The sequence below is a fragment of the Triticum dicoccoides genome, chromosome 1A (genome assembly GCF_002162155.2).
Source record: "Triticum dicoccoides isolate Atlit2015 ecotype Zavitan chromosome 1A, WEW_v2.0, whole genome shotgun sequence".
Lineage (NCBI taxonomy): Eukaryota > Viridiplantae > Streptophyta > Magnoliopsida > Poales > Poaceae > Triticum > Triticum dicoccoides.
In genome coordinates this window covers 547,096,712-547,124,642 of record NC_041380.1, presented here as the reverse complement: position 1 = coordinate 547,124,642, position 27,931 = coordinate 547,096,712, and the positions used below count along the sequence as shown (strand labels likewise).

General features: G+C 45.3%; 1 protein-coding gene, 1 long non-coding RNA gene and 1 pseudogene across 3 annotated transcripts; 1 reads left to right on the top strand and 2 right to left on the bottom strand.

Annotated features, from left to right (window-relative positions):
• Positions 1-1,308: 1,308 nt before the first annotated feature.
• Positions 1,309-3,481, bottom strand: LOC119324788. The gene is made up of 2 exons (XM_037598584.1): positions 3,114-3,481; positions 1,309-3,004 (listed from the first exon to the last, which is right to left on the bottom strand). Exon 2 carries the CDS (start codon positions 2,965-2,967, stop codon positions 1,642-1,644), a length of 1,326 nt encoding a protein of 441 aa, XP_037454481.1. The 5' UTR covers positions 2,968-3,004; positions 3,114-3,481; the 3' UTR covers positions 1,309-1,641.
• A 3,271-nt stretch (positions 3,482-6,752) lies between these two features.
• LOC119288034 lies at positions 6,753-21,106 on the bottom strand (annotated as a pseudogene).
• Positions 8,322-12,167, top strand: LOC119288042. 2 transcript variants are annotated; one of them, XR_005141084.1, is made up of 5 exons: positions 8,322-8,744; positions 8,912-9,121; positions 10,225-10,359; positions 10,714-10,944; positions 11,681-12,167. It is a non-coding gene; the product is annotated as an uncharacterized LOC119288042 (long non-coding RNA). The 2 variants fall into 2 exon arrangements; XR_005141085.1 differs by lacking the exon at positions 10,714-10,944.
• Positions 21,107-27,931: the final 6,825 nt, after the last annotated feature.

Here is a 27,931-nt window from a genome sequence, read left to right as displayed (position 1 = left end):
CCTGCGAGGGAAAGATGAAAGTTTTATTTTCCAGGACGTCAAGCCTGGCCTTTGCCGTTAGCTCAGTGATGCGGTCTCCAAAAGTGACTGCCAACAATACCCGATTGTGGTACTGAGCCTCCAACGCATCCATCCCCAGCATGCACTTGAGGAGAACATAGCCAGAATCCGGTCGGAGTTCTGGCTCCCCGCGCCACCACACCTCCTGCATGAACTTCCTCCCAGCCCACCAGTGTGGGTTCGCACAGCTTCGTCCACCGGCTTGCACCAGCTTAGCGGGAAGGGCAAAGACATTGCTACCTCCAGCAACGGCAGTGCTACCGCTGGCAGCAGAGATCTCACAGCCATTCTCGACGCTCTCGCCATCCATGGATATGGGGAAGGGGATTGAGAGGAGGGAGAGGGAAAGAACGACTGGGGATGGGGATTGAGGATTTAGGACAGAGACAGCTAGAGTGGGGCGCGGGTTGGTTTCCAGAAACGGCAGGGGTGTGACCGTAAAAAGAGCCTAGTCCGTGTTGGGGGGTATGTGGTGACACCAAAGCGAGTGACCGTCAAGGGGACAATAGTTTGAACCGTAGATGCAACGTATTTTCATGTATACGATCCGTAATGTAGTGTTTCTTGAGTTACAGTACCAAAGCGTTACTCGCCAGAGACATGGAGGACAAAAGGTGTTATTTTCTCTAATGTTGGAATTTTAGAAATGACAATGGGTATATTTATTACATTAACTAAAGCTTATTTATTTCTCTTCATTTCTATCACAATAAGATGGACTTTACCGAGGATGAGAATGGATCAGAGGAAACAGAGGCGAATGCAGTGCTCGTTGGCATCAAGACGCTGTCGAGCATTTTCAGGGGGCGTATGACAATCGAGTTGGGAACCAAAATTGACCAAGATTGAATCTAGGACTGCAGATAGTAATATCAGCCTGTCTCCTTTGGAGAGGAGCTTTGCCCGCCAACCTGTTAAGAATTTTTGACATCGTTCGATGATGGGTAGGAAGGCGTTTGAAGGCAGGCGAGTGGGTGCTAAGGGTAGGCCTAAATAGATCTGTGGGAAGGAGGAGGTTGTGCATTGCATGGTAGATGCAATGGATGCCGACAGTATAGGTGCGACATGCATAGGCACTAACGTTGTTTTGGTGAAGTTGATAGAGAGGCCGGTTGCCCAAGCGAAGTCCTGTAGATAATGGGGATTCTCATAATAATACAAGACTACTCAGCACCTCATTACTACTCCCTCTGTAAACTAATATAAGAGTGTTTAGATTACTACTTTAGTATTCTAAACGCTCTTATATTAGTTTACGGAGGTAGTATTTGTTCAACAGAACATCAAAGGTTCAGCTAGCAGTAGCACACCAAGTCTAAACAGGCACATGTTAAAACTGGAAATAAAACACAGAGGCCATATTCTACACCACTAGACCAAATTATTCTGCACAAGGCAGTTCTATCCTATTGATCTGATTTAGCAGGGCAACTCTTGCAACATCTGTTCCTTGCCTAGACGTTGCACTATGATCAATCTCGTAGCTCTTCATGATCCAGACTCATAACAACTAACCCAAATATGCGCAGGTACACGTGATAAATTAACTTGCATCTTCATTAAGTCTGCCACACACAGATCTTAAGATTCCTGTAGCTCTTCATGATCCAGACTCATAACAATTAACCCAAAGATAATTGCCACAACTATTGGTTTGCAAAAAGTGGAAGCAATTTTCGATATAGCTCCTCTCAGTTTATTCCGCTTGATCCTACCACCCGCCAAGCGAGACATGAAGAAGGTCGGCCAATCATTCTCAAATGGGACAGCCATCGTGACAATGCCGCAAAACCAGTCGGTGACATTCTCCATCGCCCCAGTTTGGAGATCTACAATGTACGCGCAATCTTGATTGTCCTTTACGAGCAGTTTACCGCTCATCTCGCTCACGCACACGCATTGCACCAGGCCAACCGTACTCTCCTTGAGTTGTATTAGCTCAATCATCTTGGTTTGGTGCCAGCAGTCTGCCATGCCATCTACACTCTTGTTGTCACCTTCATGTGTCCACATCTCCAGCCAGCTGCAGTCCCTGTATAAACCAAGCAGCGATAGACTTCCATCGTTGGTGACATTAAGCAGTGCACTTGAAAACTTGAAGCCGAGGGGGTTCCTTGTGAGAGGGAGCTTTGTTATAGACATCTGCATGGTCTTAGCGCACACGTTGAGTGTGTAGAAGTCTGACGAGTACTTGAAGAGCCAGTGTGCCATGCCTCGGCACACGACGATGTTGATCTGCTGGGGCACCACACGTCCGGCATACTCAACAGGTTCAAACCAGTTTCTAGACGTCCTCCAGCTCAACTCATTGGACGCGAGCACATGGAGATTGTACCGTCCGTCGTAACTGATGATTAGCACTTTGAAGGACGAGTAGACTGACGGCGACGCCCCTCGCCGTTTGGTCACGCGACAATCCGCACCAGTTAGAAGGGCGCATCCTTCTATTCGGAAAGACCTACTGCACTTCAACGGAGGCAGCGGGCGGCTTGTGCCGGCGATTGGATCACACACAGCCAGGATCATGATTTTCTCGAACATGCTGATGGCGTCGAGTGGGACGAAGCGCACAACAAGAAGGCCACGGTGCGAGGCGAGCACCACTGCCTGGCCGCCTCGAGGCTGATCAGGGATGGCGATGAAGCGGTGGGGGGAGCATGGCACCGGGGTGAAGAGCGGCATTGTAGAGCTCCCTTCTGTTGGTTCTTGACGGGGCTGTTGCAAGGCGAAGAAGCCGAGCAGGGAGGACTGGAGGCTCACGCCCTCCGGCCAGCGGCGGCGGAGGAAAGACGGGTCAGCTATGAGGAGGCGCCATCGCCTGCACGTTGCGGTGCAGCGGAATAGGGCTGCCACCTCCGTCACGCGGACCAGGATCTCCACGACAACGTCGTCCGGCAGCGTCTCCATCGATCTTCCTTGGGGGCCGGCGCGCGGTACTTGCGACCTGCGATTGTGGGCAACCCGAGGTTAATTAGGTCTCGATCTGAGGTACCAAGAACCCGAGTCGATCCCCGGGTTAATCGTGCGCGCTGAAGAAGTGTGGAAGCTGCTACCTTTTCTGTGTTGTTTGGAGGCGCTGGACTGGGAGGAAACAGGAGGACGAGGCCGTGAGGCAGATCCGGCAGACGAGGGAGGCCCTGCGCCGGTCGACGGGGAGCGAGACGGCGCTGGAGTGCTCGACGGTGAGGGGGGCTGCTGGACGTCGAAGGGTTAGCCCTGGAACGACGAGGAGGTGACGGTCGATGGGGAAGGAAGCGGCGCTGAAGTGGCTGGACGGCGACCGGGCAGCGTTTGACGGGAGGCGCTGGTCGATTGGGGATGTTGGCGGCGCACTCGAGTGGCTGGACGACGGCGGGGAGGGAGACGGCGCTGGAGGAGTGGGGGCGGCAGCGGGCGTGGGATCAAGCGCCGGAAGTGGGGTGCTGCGGCGCCGGACGGGAGCGGCGTCCATCGCGGGGATTGGGATGAAGGAGAAGGACGACCGAGAGTCTTTCTAGGGATTTTGACCCTTTTCCTGACGTTGGGCCCATCAACTTAATTCGAGGCCTTGGGCCCTTCACAAATATCCTGGGCCGTCACTAAGGCCTTATTCAAGGATATTCGTACGAAAAACATATGAACAAGGAATTCGAGAAGAAAATTTCCTATAGATGCATTTGGTTTATAGAAAATGTATACAGGGAAACTATACATTCACTTAAAACTCATTTTTTTGTGTAGGGACGAGGCAAGGCAAATCCTTAAAATGACAAGCGTCATCTTCAAAATCATGTACAACTCCTTATGCCTAAGTTTTGGTTTCCTCTAAACCAAACGAGCCCTACAAAGTTAGTTTGGGGTAGTGTATTCTTCTTCCAGACGCTATTTTGGGTCGAGAGACGCATGGAAGGTATATCTCGTATTGAGCGAGACAGAAGGATCTCTCGCGTCGAGCGCTATGGGTAACAGCCTGGCACTTTAGCACTTGCGCGCAAGGGAAGAAAAAGAATTGTGCGAGGATTTGATTGTAGTGTTGCTTGTCAATACGCCATCATCGAGTTCATGAGCGCGAACCGTTTGAAAGAGCTCGGTTTCTTTATTTTTCTTCTGTTTTATTCGGTTTTCTCCCGGTATTTTGTTTTTTTCTTCTTTTCTTTTTTTCTTCGCTTTTTTAGTTTTTCCATTCTTTTTTAAGTTGTTTCTTTGGTTTTATTTTTCATTTTTATAGTTTATTTCGTTTCTTTTTTGGTTTTTATTTTTTTGCTTTTCTTTGTTTCTTTTATTTTTCATTCTATCTTTTTGTATATATCAGCAAAAAAATCTAATACACCGTTAACAATTTATCCAATGCAAATTTGACATTTTTTTAGTTCATGGTCAATATTTTTTCTATAAATATTTATAACACTATTCAAGTGCTTGATTAATATTTTTCAAATACAAGATTAAAAAATTTCAAATACAAAATTTCTGGCGCTGTTGCATGAGAATTTCTTACTTCTTATCTATTTTGCGTAGTTACTTTTTATTTAATGTTTGATTGCTTAGTTAGTTGATAAAATATTAAAAAATAATTTTAAAACATCACCTATGCACTCTTTTGTGGCAGCTTGTTATATTGGTTTTCTTCGATTTCCGTTATTTTCTTTCGTTTTTCTTCATTTTTCCTTTTTTCTATGGTTTTCTTTGTTTTTCTTTGGTTTTCCTTTCTCGTTTGCTCTTTCCATCGGTTTTCTCTATTTTTGTCTCGGTTTTTTGTTCTTTCTTCGGTTTTCTTCTATTATTCCTTCCCTTATTTTCTTATTTTCAGCACATGTTTATATTTTTCATACACACTGTACATGTTTCTTATCATCGGAACTATTATTTTATACACATTTAATATTTTCAAGTACACAATTTACATTTTTTGAAATATATGTTTTGATGTCTACTTCTTGTCATACACATTGTACATTTTTCCTATACATCTAAAATGTTTTTACACATGTTGTTTAAATACTTGTTCTGAAAAACAAATTGAATATGTGTTACACTTTTTTCAAATACATATTGAAACATGTTTTTATTATGATACAAAACATGTTTGCAAACCATACAAACATTTTTTACATTGGACAAATTTTTTGAAAGATGTCACAAACATTTTGTTTGAAACTCATGCACACTTTTATAAATGTAATCATTTTTTGATGGTATAAACTTTTTTTAGTTACACAAACATTGTTTACATCGTATAACATTTTAATAAAATGTGATGTACATTTGTTTGAAACATGTGTGCATTTTTGCAAATGTCACAAAATTGTTTTTGACTGGAACAAACATTTTCTAAATGTTGAGCGAACATTTTTTACACCCATTCACATTTTTGTAAATGTGCGATGAACACTGTTAGGAAATTAACAAAATTATTTTTCATAATATATGCATTTAGTATTTCTTTAAAATAAAAATAATAAAATAAATACATGCATGCAATGTCAGTGTAATGGGACCACATGGTTAGTGGGCCGGCCCACTACTGGTTCCCTGCAGATGACGCGATCTACCGGTGCACATGAAGCGAGACACAAGCCCTAAAAAATGAAGTGAGACATAAACCTGCCCGTCGAACATGTGAATTGGTATGTCACTTGGGACGAGGCACACAAGAAGGCCGGGCCGCAAGCCCCGTGGCGTTACTTGGAAGTCCCTATTTTTCGCCGGTGCCATGGCGTGATGGCAGCTATGACCGAAGAATCCTAGTTAAGTTCAAAGTCACAAATCCAAAACTCTAATTCATAAATCCGAAAACCATAATTTCAAACCGCAACCCTTATCTATTGCTAAGTTGAGATGCTTGTATATATCCTCATTCATCCACATCAAAAAACTATCCTCCAGTGCATGTGGCGATGGTGACAGAGACTGGTGAGGTCGCCGTCTTTGGGCAGAGAGAGAGAGAGAGAGAGAGTAGGTGTGGTAGAGATGAAGAGTGCATCAGAAGAGAGAAGTGATGAGGAGAGAGATAACGGAGGGGAGCCAAAGTAACCTAATGGCCCGCCTGACGTGGCAAGTGAGGAGAGAGAAAACTGATGTACCGAGACAGTTCCCCACTCATTTTCGGTTGTATATAAAACGCGTTGGTTTTATAAATTGAGGGACTAACTGTCAGGCTAAAAATTTGCGCAACTAGATGTCAACTTTTGTAACTTGGGTGAACCAAAATATAAATTTTCCCAAAGCTTTTCTCACACACAAAGCTTGAAGACTTCCGTAGCTCTTCCTAGGCACTGGACAACTCATAGCAATTTGGCCCAAAAAATAACTAACTCAACTATTCTTCCCAACAAGAGTCCAACATATAGCTTTCTAAAAAAAGAGTCCAACATGGCTCCTCCCAATCTAGTTCGCTCGATGCTACTACTACCCAGCAAGCGGGACATGAAGAAGGCCGTCCAGTCCATACGTCTTGCCGTACGGGGCCGTTGCTCGTGGAAGAAGCCATGGACGGGCGGCGCACGCCCACCGGCCGGCTAGCGGCGGAGGAGGAAGTCCACCGGCCACCTTATATTTGCACCGCCCGTGTTGCAATTCCCGGACTGTTACGAGTCGGCGCCCTGATCTGATTGTGTCACAACTCTTCTTCTCGTTGATTGATCGGGACTCTGCTATCGGCGATGGCGCCAACTCGGCTGCAGAGCTGTAAGTCGATCCAAAGATGATCGAAGTCACAACAAGTACGTAGGGTGTTCATCCTCATCATCGCAAGCTCTAAGAGCCTTGAAGATGACGTCCATGGCCTGTCGAGGGTTGAACTGCCCGTTCAGCCTGCTATCCACCAATGACGTGATGTCTCCGCTCGCCACCACCTGCTTCAGCGCCTGCACGATCTGGCTCATCTGTAGCCGCTCCTTGTCGTCCACAATCCTCTGTTCTGTTATCCTGCTTCCCATCAGGATCTCCAGAAACACGATGCCATAGCTGTACACATCGACCTTGGTGTCGATCGGCAGGCCCAACACCCACTTGGGTGCCATGTAGCCTGTCGTCCCCCTCATTTGGGAGAGTTGCATGCCGTCGCCGACGGCTTTCCTCCCGGACATCTTGGACAGCCCGAAGTTGGCTATCTTTGGGTCGAGGTCTCGAGTGAGCAGGATGTTCTCCGGCTTGACGTCGCAGTGGATGACCCACTCGAGGCACTCGTGGTGGAGGTAGGCTAGGCCCTTGGCCGTGCCCAACGCAATCTTGAACCGCTCTCTCTGAAGGAAATATGCCCTAGAGGCAATAATAAAGTTATTATTTATTTACTTATATCATGATAAATGTTTATTATTCATGCTAGAATTGTATTAATCAAAAACATAATACATGTGTGAATACATAGACAAACAGATTGTCACTAGTATGCCTCTACTTGACTAGCTCGTTGATCAAAGATGATTATGTTTCCTAACCATAGACATGAGTTGTCATTTGATTAACGGGGTCACATCATTAGGAGAATGATGTGATTGACATGACTCATTCCGTTAGCTTAGCACACGATCGTTTAGTATTCTGCTATTGCTTTCTTCATGACTTATACATGTTCCTATGACTATGAGATTATGCAACCCCCGTTTACCGGAGAAACACTTTGTGTGCTACCAAACGTCACAACGTAACTGGGTGATTATAAAGGTGCTCTACAGGTGTCTCCAAAGGTACTTGTTGGGTTGGCATATTTTGAGATTAGGATTTGTCACTCCGAATGTCGGAGAGGTATCACTGGGCCCTCTCGGTAATGCACATCACTTAAGCCTTGCAAGCATTGCTACTAATGAGTAAGTTGCGGGATGATGTATTACAGAACGAGTAAAGAGACTTGCCGGTAACGAGACTAAACTAGGTATTGAGATACCGACGATTGAATCTCGGACAAGTAACATACCGATGACAAAAGGAACAACCACTACACCACAACCTTTGATTGGGGGCAATTAACTGCCGGGAGAAATACGTGAACAAGGGCAAAATATTTGCCGGGACATTTATTACTGCCGGGAGAAATACTTCGGGGCACAGAACCTGCCGGTAGAACTTGTGGAACAAGGGTACACAGACTGCCGGTAAAATTCTAGGGGCCGTTTTCTGCCGGGACATGTAAACCACAGCATGTTTTGTGCCGGGAAGTGTCTTTAGCGCAAGTCCAAAATTGTACTGGGCCCAAGCCCGCGCTAGCGATGGAAAATAGGCGCGAGAGACTAAAATTTTGGCACAAGACGCGCCCCAATCCCCCAAATCGGCCCAATCCAAATTCACCCCCAAATCTCGCCGTGCCCTACACCAGACCGCACCTACCGCCGCCACAAGCACCGCACCACCACCGCTGCCCCCAACCATCCATCGCCGCCGACCACTGCCGCCGTCGCCTCTCACCCACCGCGCCCTCGTCGCCTCTCCCAACTACCCCAGCGCCGCAGACCGTCCTCCGCTCCGTCCACTGCCGACGCCGCCCCAATCACCCCACAGCAGCGCCGCCGAGCACCCAACGGACATGGAGCACCACCGGCACCGACCGGCCCCGTCGCCGAGCCACTCCACTGCCGACCACCCTCCTCCGTCGAACGCCTTCCATCGCTACATCGCGAGATTCCTATCTCAAGCAGGCGTCCTCCCCGCAAGCTTCACCCGAGCAGCGAGCCGGTCGCCACCACTCTTTCTGCCGTCCCACCTCGCAGGTCTGTTCCTTCCTTCCCCTTCTTCGACCACATGCTCCTGCCTCATCAGCCCTTCTGGCTGCTTTAGCTCCATGGCCAATCCATGTTGGAGATGTGGACTTCTTCATATGCGCTATCTATAGCTGGCATTGATTGAGGCTCAACCTGAGATGCAACTTTTTTTGCAGCAATCTGAGATGCTACTGTCGCTACTGACTGTTGCCTGCTTTGGGCCTTTTTAGACCTCCCAAGAATTTATCCCCTTATCTGATTATATAGTGGTGAGATACAAAGATGGAACAGGGTGCAGCACAAGGAAAGTGGCTGAGTATGGATGCGCCCCTTACCTCATGAAAAGCGGACCTCAAGATGTATTCTAGCCACTAAAACCTTCACTGGTTAGTGTTCGGTCCTATGTTATTTCCTTGCATTTGGACTTTACAGATACAGTTTTAGATATACAATGTTCTCTTGCATTAGTAGTATAATTTATGGACTGCACAGACCGACTAATTTTCTCAGTGGACGATACACCTTCAAGTTGATGTAAGCACAAGATTAAGTTAATTTATACCACATTTCTGTAAGAAAAAATCAAGTAGAATTAATTGCCACCAGAATTGCTTGGTTCATTTGTGTAACTGAGGTAGTTCTTTTGGTCACTATAAATGAAAAATCACAAAATTAGCATGTGAATTAATCTAGTCATCAATCTCCTTACATGAACACTGGATTAACATCTTCTACGAGCTCATGTTTGAGAGAAAAAAACGTCTAGAAGCTCATCACATTTCCAGTCTGACATGTAAATGGGTTACAACACGCTTTGTAGTTGCCTGTTTCATCAGAAGTTATGGTTAATGTTAATTGTTTTTTGTTCTGCACATTAGAGTCTCCTATGTTTGGTAATAAGCACATCTTATATGATCCGCTCCACTCCGCGGCGGTGGCAAGCACAATAGTGAGTGGAGGTTGAGGGGAGATTGGGTGGCACATGGCAGTGCCTGCCGACCGGGAGAGTGCGCGGGAGGAAGAAGTAATAGAGGAAGAAGAAGAATAGTGTCGCTTGCACGTTAGCCGTCGGACGGTGACCGAACGTCCTAGAATTTTTCCAGACCCATGTTAAATAGGTGCTCCCTTTTATTTTATTTTCTTCTATTGGGAGATGGACCTTGTACACTTGGAAATTACAAAAGATGTTTTTATCTCAAAAAAGGGAGATGCTTTTTAACGCGAGATCTTGTGATAGCCAGTGCACACCATCTGTGTTGATGTTTTTCACCCATGCTTCTTCTAGACAGACTTGTGCATGAACTTGTTAGGATTGTTTTGGATTTTTCTCTCAATCTGCAATGATTCTGTTGTTGTTTCAATCTAATCTACCAATCATGTTCCTCGTCTTATTTTGATCCTTCAGTCGCAAAGATCCTAAAATGAAATATGCAGATAGATAGATAGAAACTAACTGTGCAGCTTTGCGGCCTCGTTTGACATTGTGCAGGAAACAGAGCTTTACTATTAATTGTTGAACGAGGCCACGAGCAATGCAGCCTCTACCATTACATGTTCGCCTGTGATTTTCAAACTGATGAATTTGGAGTAGAGACACTATTGATGTACACATACCAATCACCAGGTATTACAGATTTCCAACCAGCTGTATATGCAATTGAACATTCTTTCTGGTATCTGAAACTTCATGAACTCTGAACAAATGAGTTAGATTGTAGTCACAGTTTTTGGAAAGAGGCCATCCCATTGTAGATCATGGAAAAATATTTATGATCTAACAATTGATGATATTCATTAACCTGTTTCACTCTAAGTAAGAAGATAATGCAAATAAAAAGATACTCAAGCCTGCATAGAGTCCATTGATATGGAAAAAACATTGTGGTTGTAATACTCAGTTACTCACCTAACAGAGTTTGATCCTGCTCACACTTATTCCAGCTTTCCGTTGCTTTCCTCGTTTGATCTATGCACGTAGATAAAGGAGTTAGAAGGAGGAATTGAACACATGAAGAGAGAGAGGGGGGGTAATAGAGAGGAATCTTCTGCAATCCATGGGGCAGAGCACAATGCGACTTCCTCTGCTCGCTGCAAACCCGTCTGCATCGTCCGTAGAGCAGAGCACAACTAGCAGCTCTGTAGCGACGCAACACTTCTGCTACCCATCCAAAGAGTAAACCCTTCTTCATCCTCGCCACATGTAGTGCAGGTCAGCGTCGCACCCCTTACTATTTTCCCTAGAGATCCAACATCTTCTGTTTTGAGAAATACTACAGTTTTTGAGATTACCATAGTTTTATTTACAATGAGGTGTTTGGTTTCCCTTAAAATTGTGGTTTTAATACTACAGTATTTGGTAAATCATGGTTTTACCTCTATATTAAAAAAAGAGCCCTGGACCTCTTTTTAAAAAACAGAGCAGCCGAAAAGAACGGGCATGGCACCCTGTTATCCTCTCCCCCTCTATTCTCAGCAGCTCGCCTCGCTCTCCAAGAAAACTCGCCTTGCTCCCATGCCCTGCCCCCCTGACCGAGTGTCCTTTTTGATAACCACAAGCCTTGAGCATGGCTGTTCAGTGGAGTTGAGTTTATGCAAGCTTCGGCTGTTATGCATGCGGATGGTAAGGACTGGCCAGCTGGCTAGCTAGCTAGAAAAATGTGCTGCTCTATAGCCGTGTGCATGGATGTTCTTTGGCCGGTCGCTACATGCAACGGCTAGCTCCGCTAGAAAAACAGACATTTCGCAGCTAGTACAACTAATTTTACAATGCTGTGTCAAACGGCTTCTATGTATTAATACTTTAAAATACTCTGATATGTCAATACCACGGTATTCATGCGTACTAGCTAAATTACTATAGTTTTTTGATACTTTGGTTTTTGCAATACTTCACTGTCAAACACAGGCTAAGTTGTTTCTTCATTTGTACCATCTTATCTGTTCAGGTTGGCATCACACTGGAAGATCTTCTGGTCAACACGTAGTTGTACAAGTCAACTAGGATGTCTACATGGTGATTCTTCTGTTCAGTGACAACACGATCAAGTGGGGTGAGGCTTGTCTGTGGTCTTTCAAGCAGTACAAGTTTGATGACTCTTCTGCTGGAGACACGTGGCCCTGTTTGAATAATGCAGCTTCACATGATGGCGGCGAGTCTGGTATTCAGAACATCTCATGAATATGGCAATGCCATTCAACAAACGGCTGAGCAGAAATATACAAAAGTGTGAACCTGCCATTGTTTCCTAGACATAGCTGTAGCCGTAAGTCAAGCTCATACTGTTAGTGTAGCTTAGTTTGAAGACATAACATCTTATTATCTGATGTAAATTATGTTTACCAATGTGGCTGGTTGTTACTGAACACATCTATGGATGTTGAGATCTTGAATTTTTAGTCTTAATGTGTTTGAGGTCTGCAATTGAACCTTGAGTGAAATGATGTATGATGCCTGGGCATATTGTGATTGGATTCTAAATCGGGGATATGTTGCCCAGAACAGCCAGATTGTTTTTGAAACAAAACAGGATGGCATATTATCTGCCAGGCCAACCTATTTGTGCTGGCAGTTAAACTGCCGGCAAATAGATGGGCTAGGGCAGAAAATCTGCCGGGAGAAGTTTATCTGCCAGGACAAGTAATCCCCGGCAGCCGTTCTCGTGGCGGTTCTATCTGCCGGGAGAACCATTCTCCCGGCAGTTTATCTGCCCTTTAAAGAGCTTTCTCATGGCGGTTTTTCTGTCCTTACATCAGTGTTGTGGTGTAGTGAACGTATGTTGTTATGCGGTTTGACCGATAAAGATCTTCGTAGAATATGTGGGAGCTAATATGAGCATCCAGGTTCCGCTGTTGGTTATTGACCGGAGACGTGTCTCGGTCATGTCTACATAGTTCTCGAACTCGTAGGGTCCGCACGCTTAATGTTTCGATGACAGTTATATTATGAGTTTATATGTTTTGATGTACCGAAGGTTGTTTGGAGTCCCGGATGTGATCACGGACATGACGAGGAGTCTCGAAATGGTCGAGACATGAAGATTGATATATTGGAAACCTATGTTTGGATATCGGAAGTGTTTCGGGTGAAATCGGGATTTTACCAGAGTACCGGGAGATTACCGGAACCCCCCGGGGACTTAATGGGCCTTAGTGGGCCTAGGTGGAAGAGAGGAGAGGCGGCTAGGACTGGGCCGCGTGCCCCTCCCCCCCAGTCCGAATAGGACAAGGAGAGGGGGGGCGGCGCCCCCCCCCCCTTCCTTCTTCTCCTCCACTCTTTCCCCCTCCCAAGTCCTAGTCCAACTAGGAAAAGGGGGGAGTCCTACTCCCGGTGGGAGTAGGACTCCTCCTGGCGCGCCTACTCACTGGCCGGCCGCACACCCCCTTGCTCCTTTATATACGGGGGCAGGGGGCACCCCAGAGAGAGAACAATTGATCGTTTGATCTTTTAGCCGTGTGCGGTGCCCCCTTCCACCATAGTCCACCTCGATATTACTGTAGCGGTGCTTAGGCAAAGCCCTGCATCGGTAGAACATCAACATCGTCACCACGCCGTCGTGCTGATGAAACTCTCCCTCAACACTCGGCTGGATCGGAGTTCGAGGGACGTCATCGGGCTGGACGTGTCTGAACTCGGAGGTGCCATACGTTCGGTACTTGATCGGTCGGATCATGAAGACGTACGACTACATCAACCGCGTTGTGCTAACGCTTCCGCTTTCGGTCTACAAGGGTACGTGGACAACACTCTCCCCTCTCGTTGCTATGCATCACCATGATCTTGCGTGTGTGTAGGAATTTTTTTGAAATTACTACGTTCCCCAACAGTGGCATCCGAGCCAGGTTTTATGCCTAGGTGTCATATGCACGAGTAGAACACAAGTGAGTTGTGGGCGATATAAGTCATACTGCTTACCAGCATGTCATACTTTGGTTTGGCGGTATTGTTGGATGAAGCGGCCCGGACCGACATTACGCGTACGCTTACGCGAGACTAGTTCTACCGACGTGCTTTGCACACAGGTGGCTGGCGGGTATCAGTTTCTCCAACTTTAGTTGAAACGAGTGTGGCTACGCCCGGTCCGTGTGAAGGTTAAAACAACACCAACTTGACAAACTATCGTTGTGGTTTTGATGCGTAGGTAAGAACGGTTCTTGCTAAGCCCGTAGCAGCAACGTAAAATTTGCAACAACAAAGTTGAGGACGTCTAACTTGTTTTTGCAGGGCATGTTGTGATGTGATATGGTCAAGACATGATGCTAAATTTTATTGTATGAGATGATCATGTTTTGTAACCGAGTTATCGGCAACTGGCAGGAGCCATATGGTTGTCGCTTTATTGTATGCAATGCAATCGCCCTGTAATGGTTTACTTTATCACTAAGCGGTAGCGATAGTCGTGAAAGCATAAGATTGGCGAGACGACAACGATGCTATGCTGGAGATCAAGGTGTCGTGTCGGTGACGATGGTGATCATGAAGGTGCTTCGGAGATGGAGATCACAAGCACAAGATGATGATGGCCATATCATATCACTTATATTGATTACATGTGATGTTTATCTTTTATGCATCTTATCTTGCTTCGATTGACGGTAGCATTATAAGATGATCTCTCACTAAATTTCAAGATAAAAAGTGTTCTCCCTGAGTATGCACCGTTGCCAAAGTTCGTTGTGCCCAGACACCACGTGATGATCGGATGTGATAAGCTCTACGTCCATCTGCAACGGGTGCAAGCCAATTTTGCACACGCAGAATACTCAGGTTAAACTTACGAGCCTAGCATATGCAGATATGGCCTCGGAACACTGAGACCGAAAGGTCGAGCGTGAATCATATAGTAGATATGATCAACATAGTGATGTTCACCATTGAAAACTACTCCATTTCACGTGATGATCGGTTATGGTTTAGTTGATTTGGATCACGTGATCACTTAGAAGATTAGAGGGATGTCTTTCTAAGTGGGAGTTCTTAAGTAATATGATTAATTGAACTTAAATTTATCATGAACTTAGTACCTGATAGTATCTTGCTTGTCTATGTTTGATTGTAGATAGATGGCCCGTGTTGTTGTTCCGTTGAATTTTAATGCGTTCCTTGAGAAAGCAAAGTTGAAAGATGATGGTAGTAATTACATGGACTGGGTCCATAACTTGAGGATTATCCTCATTGCTGCTCAGAAGAATTACGTCCTGGAAGCACCGCTGAGTGCTGGGCCTGCTGCTGATGCAACTGACGATGTTTAGAACGTCTGGCAGAGCAAAGTTGATGACTACTCGATAGTTCAGTGTGCCATGCTTTACGGCTTAGAACTGGGACTTTAACGTCGTTTTGAACGTCATGGAGCATATGAGATGTTCCGGGAGTTGAAGTTAATATTTCAAGCAAATGCCCGGATTGAGAGATATGAAGTCTCCAATAAGTTCTACAGCTGCAAGATGGAGGAGAATAGTTCTGTCAGTGAACATATACTCAGAATGTCTGGGTACCATAATCACTTGACCCAGCTGGAAGTTAATCTTCCGGTTGATAGTTTCATTGACAGAGTTCTACAATCACTTCCACCAAGCTACAAGAGCTTCGTGATGAACTATAATATGCAAGGGATGGATAAGACAATTCCCGAGCTCTTCGCAATGCTAAAGGCTGCGGAGGTAGAAATCAAGAAGGAGCATCAAGTGTTTATGGTCGGTAAGACCACCAGTTTCAAGAAGGGTAAAGGGAAGAAGAAGGGGAACTTCAAGAAGAACAGCAAGCAAGTTGCTGCTCAGGAGAAGAAACCCAAGTCTGGACCTAAGCTTGAAACTGAGTGCTTCTATAGCAAGCAGACTGGTCTCTGGAAGCGGAACTGCCCCAAGTATTTGGCAGATAAGAAGGATGGCAAGGTGAACAAAGGTATATGTGATATACATGTTATTGATGTGTACCTTACTAGAGCTCGCAGTAGCACCTAGGTATTTGATACTGGTTCTGTTGCTAATATTTGCAAATCGAAACAGGGACTACGGATTAAGCGAACACTGACAAAGGACGAGGTGACGATGCGCGTGGGAAATGGTTCCAAAGTCGATGTGATCGCGGTCGGCATGCTACCTCTACATCTACCTTCGGGATTAGTATTAGACCTAAATAATTGTTATTTGGTGCCAGCGTTGAGCATGAACATTATATCTGGATCTTGTTTGATGCGAGACGGCTATTCATTTAAATCAGAGAATAATGGTTGTTCTATTTATATGAGTAATATCTTTTATGGTCATGCACCCTTGAAGAGTGGTCTATTTTTGATGAATCTCGGTAGTAGTGATAAACATAGCCATAATGTTGAAGCCAAAAGATGCAGAGTTGATAATGATAGTGCAACTTATTTGTGGCACTGCCGTTTAGGTCATATCGGTGTAAAGCGCATGAAGAAGTCCATATTGATGGACTTTTGGAACCACTTGATTATGAATCACTTGGTACTTGCGAACCCTGCCTCATGGGCAAGATGACTAAAATGTCGTTCTGCGGTACTATGGAGAGAGCAACAGATTTGTTGGAAATCATACATACAGATGTATGTGGTCCGATGAATATTGAGGCTCGTGGCGGATATCATTATTTTCTCACATTCACAGATGATTTAAGCAGATATGGGTATATCTACTTAATGAAGCATAAGTCTGAAACATTTGAAAAGTTCAAAGAATTTCAGAGTGAAGTTGAAAATCATCGTAACAAGAAAATAAAGTTTCTACGATCTGATCGTGGAGGAGAATATTTGAGTTACGAGTTTGGTCTACATTTGAAACAATGCAGAATAGTTTCGCAACTCACGCCACCCGGAACACCACAGCGTAATGGTGTGTCCGAACGTCGTAATCGTAATTTACTAGATATGGTGCGATCTATGATGTCTCTTACAGATTTACCGCTATCATTTTGGGGTTATGCTTTAGAGACGACCGCATTCACGTTAAATAGGGCACCATCGAAATCCGTTGAGACGACGCCTTATGAACTGTGGTTTGGCAAGAAACCAAAGTTGTCGTTTCTGAAAGTTTGGGGCTGCGATGCTTATGTGAAAAAGCTTCAACCTGATAAGCTCGAACCCAAATCAGAGAAATGTGTCTTCATAGGATACCCAAAGGAGACTGTTGGGTACACCTTCTATCACAGATCCGAAGGCAAGACATTCGTTGCTAAGAATGGATCCTTTCTAGAGAAGGAGTTTCTCTCGGAAGAAGTGATGGGAGGAAAGTGGAACTTGATGAGGTAACTATACCTGCTCCTCTATTGGAAAGTAGTTCATCACATAAACCGGTTTCTGTGACGCCTACACCAATTAGTAAGGAAGTTAATGATGATGATCATGGAACTTCAGATCAAGTTGCTACTAAACCTCATAGATCAACCAGAGTAAGATCCGCACCAGAGTGGTACGGTAATCCTGTTCTGGAAGTCATGCTACAAGATCATGATGAACCTACGAACTATGAAGAAGCGACGGTGAGCCCAGATTCTGCAAAATGGCTTGAGGCCATGAAATTTGAGATGGGATCCATGTATGAGAACAAAGTATGGACTTTGGTTGACTTGCCCAATGATCGACAAGCAATTGAGAATAAATGGATCTTCAAGAAGAAGACTGACGCTGACGGTAATGTTACTGTCTACAAAGCTCGACTTGTTGCGAAAGGTTTTCGACAAGTTCAAGGGATTGACTACGATGAGACTTTCTCACCAGTAGCGATGCTTAAGTCTGTCCGAATCATGTCAGCAATTGCCGCATTTTATGATTATAAAATTTGGCAAATGGATGTCAAAACTGCATTCCTGAATGGATTTCTGGAAGAAGAGTTGTATATGATGCAACCGGAAGGTTTTGTCGATCCAAAGGGAGCTAACAAAGTGTGCAAGCTCCAGCGATCCATTTCTGGACTGGTACAAGCCTCTTGGAGTTGGAATAAACGCTTTGATAGTGTGATCAAAGCATTTGGTTTTGTACAGACTTTTGGAGAAGCCTGTATTTACAATAAAGTGAGTGGGAGCTCTGTAGCATTTCTAATATTATATGTGGATGACATATTGTTGATTGGAAATGATATAGAATTTCTGAATAGCATAAAGGGATACTTGAATAAGAGTTTTTCAATGAAATACCTCGGTGAAGCTGCTTATATATTAGGCATCAAGATCTATAGAGATAGATCAAGACGCTTAATTGGACTTTCACAAAGCACATACCTTGACAAAGTTTTGAAGAAGTTCAAAATGGATCAAGCAAAGAAATGGTTCTTGCCTGTGTTACAAGGTGTGAAGTTGAGTAAGACTCAATGCCCGACCACTGCAGAAGATAGAGAGAAAATGAAAGATGTTCCCTATGCTTCAGCCATAGGCTCTATCATGTATGCAATGCTGTGTACCAGACCTGATGTGTGCCTTGCTATAAGTCTAGCAGGGAGGTACCAAAGTAATCCAGGAGTGGATCACTGGACGGCGGTCAAGAACATCCTGAAATACCTGAAAAGGACTAAGGATATGTTTCTCGTTTATGGAGGTGACAAAGAGCTCATCGTAAACGGTTACGTTGATGCAAGCTTTGACACTGATCCGGATGATTCTAAATCGCAAACTGGATACGTGTTTACATTGAACGGTGGAGCTGTCAGTTGGTGCAGTTCTAAACAAAGTGTTGTGGCGGGATCTACATGTGAAGCGGAGTACATAGCTGCTTCGGAAGCAGCAAATGAAGGAGTCTGGATGAAGGAGTTCATATCCGATCTAGGTGTCATACCTAGTGCATCGGGTCCAATGAAAATCTTTTGTGACAATACTGGAGCAATTGCCTTGGCGAAGGAATCCAGATTTCACAAGAGAACCAAGCACATTAAGAGACACTTCAATTCTATCCGGGATTTAGTCCAGGTGGGAGACATAGAAATTTGCAAGATACATACGGATCTAAATGTTCCAGACCCGTTGACTAAGCCTCTTCCACGAGCAAAACATGATCAACACCAAGGCTCCATGGGTGTTAGAATCATTACTGTGTAATCTAGATTATTGACTCTAGTGCAAGTGGGAGACTAAAGGAAATATGCCCTAGAGGCAATAATAAAGTTATCATTTATTCCCTTATATCATGATAAATGTTTATTATTCATGCTAGAATTGTATTAACCGGAAACATAATACATGTGTGAATACATAGACAAACAGATTGTCACTAGTATGCCTCTACTTGACTAGCTCGTTGATCAAAGATGGTTATGTTTCCTAACCATAGACATGAGTTGTCATTTGATTAACGGGGTCACATCATTAGGAGAATGATGTGATTGACATGATCCATTCCGTTAGCTTAGCACACGATTGTTTAGTATTCTGCTATTGCTTTCTTCATGACTTATACATGTTCCTATGACTATGAGATTATGCAACTCCCGTTTACCGGAGGAACACTTTGTGTGCTACCAAACGTCACAACGTAACTGGGTGATTATAAAAGTGCTCTACAGGTGTCTCCAAAGGTACTTGTTGGGTTGGCATATTTCGAGATTAGGATTTGTCACTCCGAATGTCGGAGAGGTATCTCTTGGCCCTCTCGGTAATGCACATCACTTAAGCCTTGCAAGCATTGCTACTAATGAGTTAGTTGCGGGATGATGTATTATAGAACGAGTAAAGAGACTTGCCGGTAACGAGATTAAACTAGGTATTGAGATACCGACGATCGAATCTCGGGCAAGTAACATACCGATGACAAAGGGAACAACGTATGTTGTTATGCGGTTTGACCGATAAAATTCTTCGTAGAATATGTGGGAGCCAATATGAGCATCCAGGTTCCGCTGTTGGTTATTGACCGGAGACGTGTATCGGTCATGTCTACATAGTTCTCGAACCCGTAGGGTCCGCACGCTTAATGTTTCGATGACAGTTATACTATGAGTTTATATGTTTTGATGTATCGAAGGTTGTTAGGAGTCCTGTATGTGATCACGGACATGATGAGGAGTCTCAAATGGTCGAGACATGAAGATTGATGTATTGGAAGCCTTCATTTGGATATCAGAAGTGTTTCGGGTGAAATCGGGATTTTACCGGAGTACCGGGAGGTTACCGGAACCCCCCGGGGACTTAATGGGCCTTAGTGGGCCTAGGTGGAAGAGAGGAGTGGCGGCTAGGACTGGGCCGCGCGCCCCTCCCCCCTAGTCCGAATAGGACAAGGAGAGGGTGGCGCCCCCACCCCTTCCTTCTTCTCCTCCACTCTTTCCCCCTCCCAAGTCCTAATCCAACTAGGAAAGGGGGGAGTCCTACTCCCGGTGGGAGTAGGACTCCTCCTGGCGCGCCTACTCCCTGGCCGGCTGCACCCCCCTTGCTCCTTTATATACGGGGGCAGGGGGCCACCCCAGAGAGAGAACAACTGATCGTTTGATCTTTTAGCCATGTGCGGTGCCCCCTCCACCATAGTCCACCTCGATATTACTGTAGCGGTGCTTAGGCGAAGCCCTGCATCGGTAGAACATCAACATCGTCACCACGCCGTCGTGCTGACGAAACTCTCCCTCAACACTCGGCTAGAACGGAGTTCGAGGGACATCATCGGGCTGAACGTGTGCTGAACTCGGAGGTGTCGTACGTTCGGTACTTGATCAGTCGGATCATGAAGACGTACGACTACATCAACCGCGTTGTGCTAACGCTTCCGCTTTCGGTCTACAAGGGTACGTGGACAACACTCTCCCCTCTCGTTGCTATGCATCACCATGATCTTGCTTGTGCGTAGGAATTTTTTTGAAATTACTACGTTCCCCAACACTCTCCATGCCAGTGCCTTGCTGCTGTCCTCGCTGAACAGGTGCCTATCGAGTGACCCGTTCTCCACGTACTCGTACACCAACAGCTTGTGCTTGCCCTCAGAGCAAAACCCCCATATCCTCACCAGGTTGATATGGTTGATCCTCCCAAACACCTTCATCTCCGCCCAAAACTCCTCCTCGCCCTGCAGCATGTTTGTCAGCTCCTTCACCGCCACCACGGTGGTCTTGTCAAGCACGCCGCGGTACACCACTCCGGAGCCGCCACGGCCGAGAACCTCGTTGAAGTCCCCAGTGACTTTCTTGAGCTCTCGATATGTGAACCTCCTGAACTAGGTCCCCATGACCAGCCGATAGCTTGCCTCCAGCGAGCTGGGCATGCTCTCCTGGCCAGACATGAACCACCATGCCGTGGCGGGGAAGAGTAGCTCGAGAAATCCCAGCACCACGGCGAACCAGCAAAGGTAGGACAAGTTCGGGCCACTTCTTAGTGCCCCATACATGTCGACGTATGGCGGGTCGATGGCCGCATCAGAGCCATTAAGATTGTAGTCGAGGACCATGGACGGCGGCGGTGCCGAGGCGTGGAGGTCGGTAGGCACCTTGAGATATATGTTTCTGGGGGCGATGGGCGACGTGTAACCGTTGAAGAGGACCCCTTTCATGTAGCACTGACCCTGGCCATTCCTCTTGTAGGCGAAGGCGGCGCACGAGCACATGCTCAAGCAGAGGCTCTTGTAGTATTCAAACGTGACGGTGATGTTGTACCCGATGTCGTAGCCGTAGAAATCGGTGGACGCCACCTTGACGAACGTGAACCGCTTTTCCGGCGCGCTGTAGCTGGTGGTGGGGAGGCTGAAGGTCGGCATGCAGCCCTTCCTCCAGTCCCGGCAGTCCACCATCTCGTACCCTGGCGCAGGAGCATCAGAGGAACGGCTGGTGTCGGTGTCAAAACCGGCAGATCTCGGGTAGGGGGTCCCGAACTGTGCGTCTAGGCGGATGGTAACATGAGACAAGGGACACAATGTTTTACCTAGGTTCGGGCCCTCTTGATGGAGATAAAACCCTACGTCCTGCTCGATTAATATTGATGATATGGGTAGTACAAGAGTAGATCTACCACAAGATCAAGGAGGCTAAACCCTAGAAGCTAGCCTATGGTATGATTGTTGTATATATTGTATATCTATCGACTAGCCTGGCCTCGGTTTATATAATGCACCGGAGGCCTAGGATAACAAGAGTCCTAGCCGAATACGCCGGTGGGGAGAAGTCCTTGTCTTGATCACCAAGTCTTGTGGAATATTCCTTGTATGCGGTAGCCGTCCGAACTGGCCCATGAGTATACGGCCACGGGGGTCCTCGGCCCAATCTAATAGATCGGGAGACGACGTGGTGAGTACCCCCTAGTCCAGGACACCGTCAGTAGGATAAAGCCAACACCCATTCTTCTTATGGCTTGGGGAGGAATTTCATCACCTACATCACAAGTGCCACTTTGCTCCACTTGGGAGCCGTTATTCTCATCAAACTCCACGTTACACGTCTCCTCAATAAGTCCCATGGATTTATTGAGGACACGGTAAGCATGAGAGTTTGTAGCATAACCAACAAATATGCCCTCATAAGCTCTAGCCTCAAATTTAGACAACCGAACACCTTTCTTGAGAATGAAACACTTACACCCGAATACCCGGAAGTACTTGAGGTTGGGCTTGTTACCGGTGAGTATCTCGTATGGAGTCTTGTTCAAGCCCTTGCGGAGGTAGAGCCGATTGGATGCATGACATGCGGTGTTGATGGCTTCGGCCCAAAAGTTGTACGCAGACTTGAACTCCGCCATCATGGTCCTTGCCGCATCCATCAACGTCCGGTTCTTCCTCTCCGCAACACCATTTTGTTGAGGGGTGTATGGTGCGGAATATTGATGCTTGATTCCCTCATCACTAAGAAATTCATCCAAGGTGTAGTTCTTGAACTCGGTGCCATTGTCACTTCTTATTGTCAAGATCTTTGCATTGTGTTGACGTTGTGCTTCATTTGCAAAGTCAATGACGGTCTGTTGGGTCTCGCTCTTCCTCTTGAAGAAATACACCCATGTGTACCTTGAGTAGTCATCCACAATCACCAAGCAATACTTCCTACCTCCAAGACTATCGAAGGATGGGGCCCCAAAGAGATCCATGTGAAGGAGCTCCAAGCTCCTCTTTGAATAAATGATAGTCGTGGGAGGGTGAGCCTTCTCATGTAGCTTTCCTTCGATACAGGCACTGCAAGCACGATCTTTAGCAAAACTAACATTCGTTAGTCCACGGACATGGTCCCTCTTGAGGAGAATTTGCAAAGATCTCATATTGACATGGGCTAAACGGCGATGCCAAAGCCATCCCATATCAACTTTAGCCATTAGGCATGTCGCAGTCTTAGTGGGTCGCTTCGAAAAGTTAATCACATATAGACCATTCTCGACATGCCCAACAAAAGCTACTTTAAGAGTCTTGCTCCACAAGAGGGCCACGGTATCGATATCAAAGAACGTGGCAAAGCCCATGATTGCAAGTTGACGAACGGAAAGTAAATTGTATGCAAGGGACTCAACAAGCATGACCTTCTCGATCGTGAGATCATGAGAGATGACCACCTTGCCAAGTCCCAATACCTTAGAAGATGAGGCGTCACCCCACTCGACATTGGTGGGCATAGATGGAACTTTGTGCACGTCCACCACCAAGTCCTTGCTTCCGGTCATATGATTTGTAGCTCCGCTATCGAGCAACCATGATCCACCACCGGAAGCAAACACCTACAAGAGATCAATGCTTGGTTTTAGGTACCCATTTTGTAATGGGTCCTTTGATGTTAGTAACAAGGGTCTTAGGAACCCAAATAGACCATTCAATGTACTCATGAAGAGAACCAACAAATTTGGCATAAACATGCCCATCACTAGCACGACATAACACATAAGAAGGGTTAAAATCGCCGGCTTTGTTGAGAGGGGTGACATTGCCCTTCTTGACATTTTTCTTCTTCTTCTCCTCAGGGGCACTCTCTCCCTCCCTCACAAAGGTTTGCATGAGGGGAGGAGGTCGTTTGGTCTTGTCATTCTTCTTGTTGTTCTTGGAGTCGGGCACGTACCCAACCCCTTCCTTGGCCACACCTCCCTTTTGGTTGATCAAGAGACCGTTGAGGTTCTTCTTGCCTTGTATGCAAGTCACAAGACCTCTCTCAAGTTGCTCCTTCAACTTCGCATTTTTCTCAACAAGATGTATATGCTCACAACACGGGTTAGTAGCATTTGCATTATCAATTAAAACCATATGAGGAAAAGTTGCTTTCTCCTTAGTTAGCTTCACTTGGAGTTGATCATGAGACTCCTCGAGACTAGCGTGAATACCCTTCAAGGCCTTGTGGGCCTTGTCAAGTATATCAAACTCCTCTTTGAGTCTAGCAAGATCAACCCCGAGTTTGGCCTTCTCGGAATTTAGCACACGAGAAACAATGAGGACATGGTCATAATCTTTCTTTAACTTAGCATGATCAACGTTGTGTGACTCCTCAAGAGCCAAACGAAGACCACGCTCTTCCTCAAGAGCATTGGAAAGATCCGAAATCTCATCGGCATAGTCACGACTATGCCCTTCCATCTTAGAGATGGTGTCTTCGTGAGCCTCGATCATGTCATTGGCTTCACCAAGTTATTCCAAGAGAGCAACAAAGTGCTTCTTGGATTTTCCCTTGAGTTTGCCCATAAAGGCCTCAAACTCGTTAGCCTCCACATTAGCTCCCTCAAGTTCATTAATGCTATAGCGACCCGACCCGAATGGATCAAGTCTCTGTGCTTAAGTGTCATCCCTGGATCGGTATGCTGACACACACAGTACTCGAGGATTTATAACAGAGGTAAATCACATGTACAAGTAACGTAAATACTATTATCTCAATCCAAAATAGCAGAAGAAACAAGGTTGTGGATTCCCATCAACACCAACGGCAAAGTTGAGTGTAGAAATCGTAACCCTAACATATCACTTACTCGTCGTAAGAAATCCTGCAACATGAGACGTTGCAGCCACAGAGGGTCAGTACATTGAATGTACTGGCAAATTCACACCAGAGGATAATGATGAATAAAGGCTATCACTACATGCATATTTGGCTGGTGGAAAAGCTCTATGGTTATAGTGTTTTTGCGAAAAGCCAATTTTTTCCTACTGCAAAGGAATACATTTTAATTTACTATCATGGTGGTTGTTAAACATTGAGAATGGTTGACAGCATTCTCAATCCCAATTAAGTAACATCATTAAAACCCAACAATATTCATTTAAAGTAACGTGATGAGATTCACATGATAATCCAGGTACTAGATACTCAAGATGTCCATAACCGGGGACACGGCTAACCATGATTAGTTTATACACTCTGTAGAGGTTTGCGCACTTTTCCCCACAAGACTCGATCTCCTCCGTTGGATTTCTCGCACTACATGGTGTTTGAGAAACGGATGACCGAGACATATTCTTTCAGAAGCATTTGCACCTTACGATGGGTAGACCGTACCACCTACAACCCCTACATCTGCTAGTCTACCACTGCAAGAGTTCACACATCTTAATCAACTATGCTAGAGCCCATAATAGCTTGTGGTTGCACACGGAAGTTTCTAGCATGAATAATCTTATGATCCCTTTGAGCCTGGGTGGCGAACCATAGCAGGATCACACGATAACTCCGGGATCTCCTAGGACAACACTGGTATATCCCCAGGTGTCCGGGCAAGTCCACTGGTATATCCCCAGGGTGCCCCAACCAATCCACCCACATGTGTATTAAAGTAGCCACCTTAAGTTAAACCTTAGTTAACAATAATCTCTCACATCTGTCATGAAATACTCTCAAACCCAATCCACGTCTACGAGCATAGCATGGCAATATAAGCATAACGTAATAGTAACTCCCAAGGGTTTGATAATAAACAGGTAATAGGTTCCTACCTCACAAACTACTTCCCAACCCACCAGTTAATGACATCCTAACCATGCAATGTTTGAGGATTGGAACTAATGCATAAAATTGGGTGATAAAGAGTATGATCAAAGTGTGAACTTGCCTGCAATGTTGATGAAGATGATTCGCACTCATAACTCTTGATAGTTCTACTCGTCACACTCCGATCAATCTATCGTAAGCAAGCAATAGTAACCACACATAAGCAATCACTCAAAAGATCAGAAAGAACGAAGAAGACGATTCGGAAAACTTCAAAACCAAGCAAATAACTCTTGCAACATAAAACAATTTCTAACAGTACCAAAATTATGTGAATTTGGCCTTATTAGAATGTTTAGGTCAAGAGCTTCGATTTGCAAAAAGAATCAACTAAATCGGAGTTACGAAACTCAAGTTATGATCAAACGAAGTTTGAATTGAAATCTGGTCTAATCCAAATTTTAAAACTTTCAAAAACATGTTTGAGTTGTTTTACTGGATAGAGGAGATCATAACGAAGACGTGGGCGTTGGTTTCGTTGAATTTGGGATAACGAGTAAAAAGATGTGGTTGTTTTAAGATTAGGGACTAATTTGTAAAAAAATCACAGACGGGTCCCTGGCAGATATAAAATAAAACGAAAAGGCTATTTAACGAACGTTCGCTAACGAACGAAAAACCGTTCGCTCCAGATCTAATCTGACGAGCGTTCTCTAAATAAGTAAACCCTAACAGAACCAGTTTTATAGGAAAAAAATGTTCTAGGGTTTTTGAAAAGAAACCAGAGTGGTTTATTACCGGTTCGGCTTTTCGACGAAAACCGGCAGTGGCGGCTATGAACTCCGGCGAGTCCGGCGTCGGGCGTGGTCGCCGGCGGTGCTCCGGTGGCGTGGGGCGGCGCAGCATGGGCAGCGGCGTCGGGAGCGGCGAGCGGCGCGGCAGGTGGAGGGCGGTGGCGGCAAGGTGCGACCAGGGCGGCGGAGATGCGAGTGCCGGCGACGGCGAGATCTGCGGCGGCGGCGCGACTACGAGGAGCGGCGGTGGCGGTGAAAACGGGACCCAGGGGTCCCTGGGTGGCCTTTTAAAGGGGCAAGGGAGGGCGGTGGCGTGGGGAAGGGGGCACGGAGGCCGGGGCGGTCACGGCGGCGGCGGCGATGTCGTGGTGGCGGCGGACTCGGGAGAAGTCCCGGTCGGGGGCGGGAGCGAGGCTAGCGCGCTGGGCTGGGCCTTGGCCTGGCAGGAGCTGGGCCGGCCCAGTTCGGTGGAGGGAAGTATTTTTTTAAACATTTTCCAGATAATAGAAATAATAAAAACAAATTTAAAAGAAAATATTATATAGTCATATAATATACCAAAATTTCAGAAAAAGATTTCCAACAACATGGACATTTTTATAATGCCAAATAAAATCCACACAAATTCAGATAATTCAAAGAGTGCTACTGGTCTATTAAAATCCAACAAAAATCATTTTTAAAAGAAAAACAAAATGATTTCAAATTAATTTTTCTCCAATTTTCTATTGTAGGGAATCATGTTACCCTAATTTCCATATATTTTATTTTTAGAGAAAAATAATTTGAATAAAACTCAATTAATTTTTCTCCAATTTTCTATTGTAGGGAATCATGTTACCCTAAGGACTTTGAATTTGATCCTTGAAACTCCCAACTCATATTTCATATAATTTGAAGAAGTCATTTTATTTTCTCTCATGAAAATCATTGAGATGCATGAAGTTTATGAATTGAAATATTTCCAAATGAAATTCAATTATTTTCAAATACCCTTTCATTTAATTTAAATGGAAGAAGTCATATCATCTTCGCTCAAGGGTTTTGTATTTGAAAATAATTTGAATTCATGGAGATCAGAAAGCAAATATGAAAGTTTGGGAAAGTCCTTTTATTCCCTCTCATTTAACTTTCAAAAAGTTTTGAATTCACTCACTTTCAGACAATCAATCAAACAACAATCAAACAATCAATCAATCTATCTATTTTTTTAACATTCCAAAATTTAGAATTTTGGGATGTTACAAATGCTATCCGTCGGGGAAGGATGATTAATGATGGTAGTTTTGATGTTGGAGGTTACCTTGTTGGTGGCTTTAGCCATGAGGCACTTGGCGGTGATGCTCTCATTGGGTGAGTCGAAGAGAGACACCCGTGACGTTGTTGCAATGGCAACGGAGGCCATGGCAACCGACTCATCATCTTCATCATCGTCATCATCCTCATTGTACTCTTCTTGCACAACCAAAGCCTTGGGAGGAGTCTTCTTGGTGAAGTTGTTCTTGTTGGGGAACGACTTGGCCTTGTCCTTTCGGATGAGCTTGCCACCATTGTCTTCCCTCTTCTCATACGGGCATTCCGCAATGAAATGACTCACGTTGC

Coding starts and splice junctions, on each gene's coding strand:
- LOC119324788 (XM_037598584.1), bottom strand. CDS start 2,967: ATGGAGACGCTGCCGGACGACGTTGTCGTGGAGATCCTGGTCCGCGTG.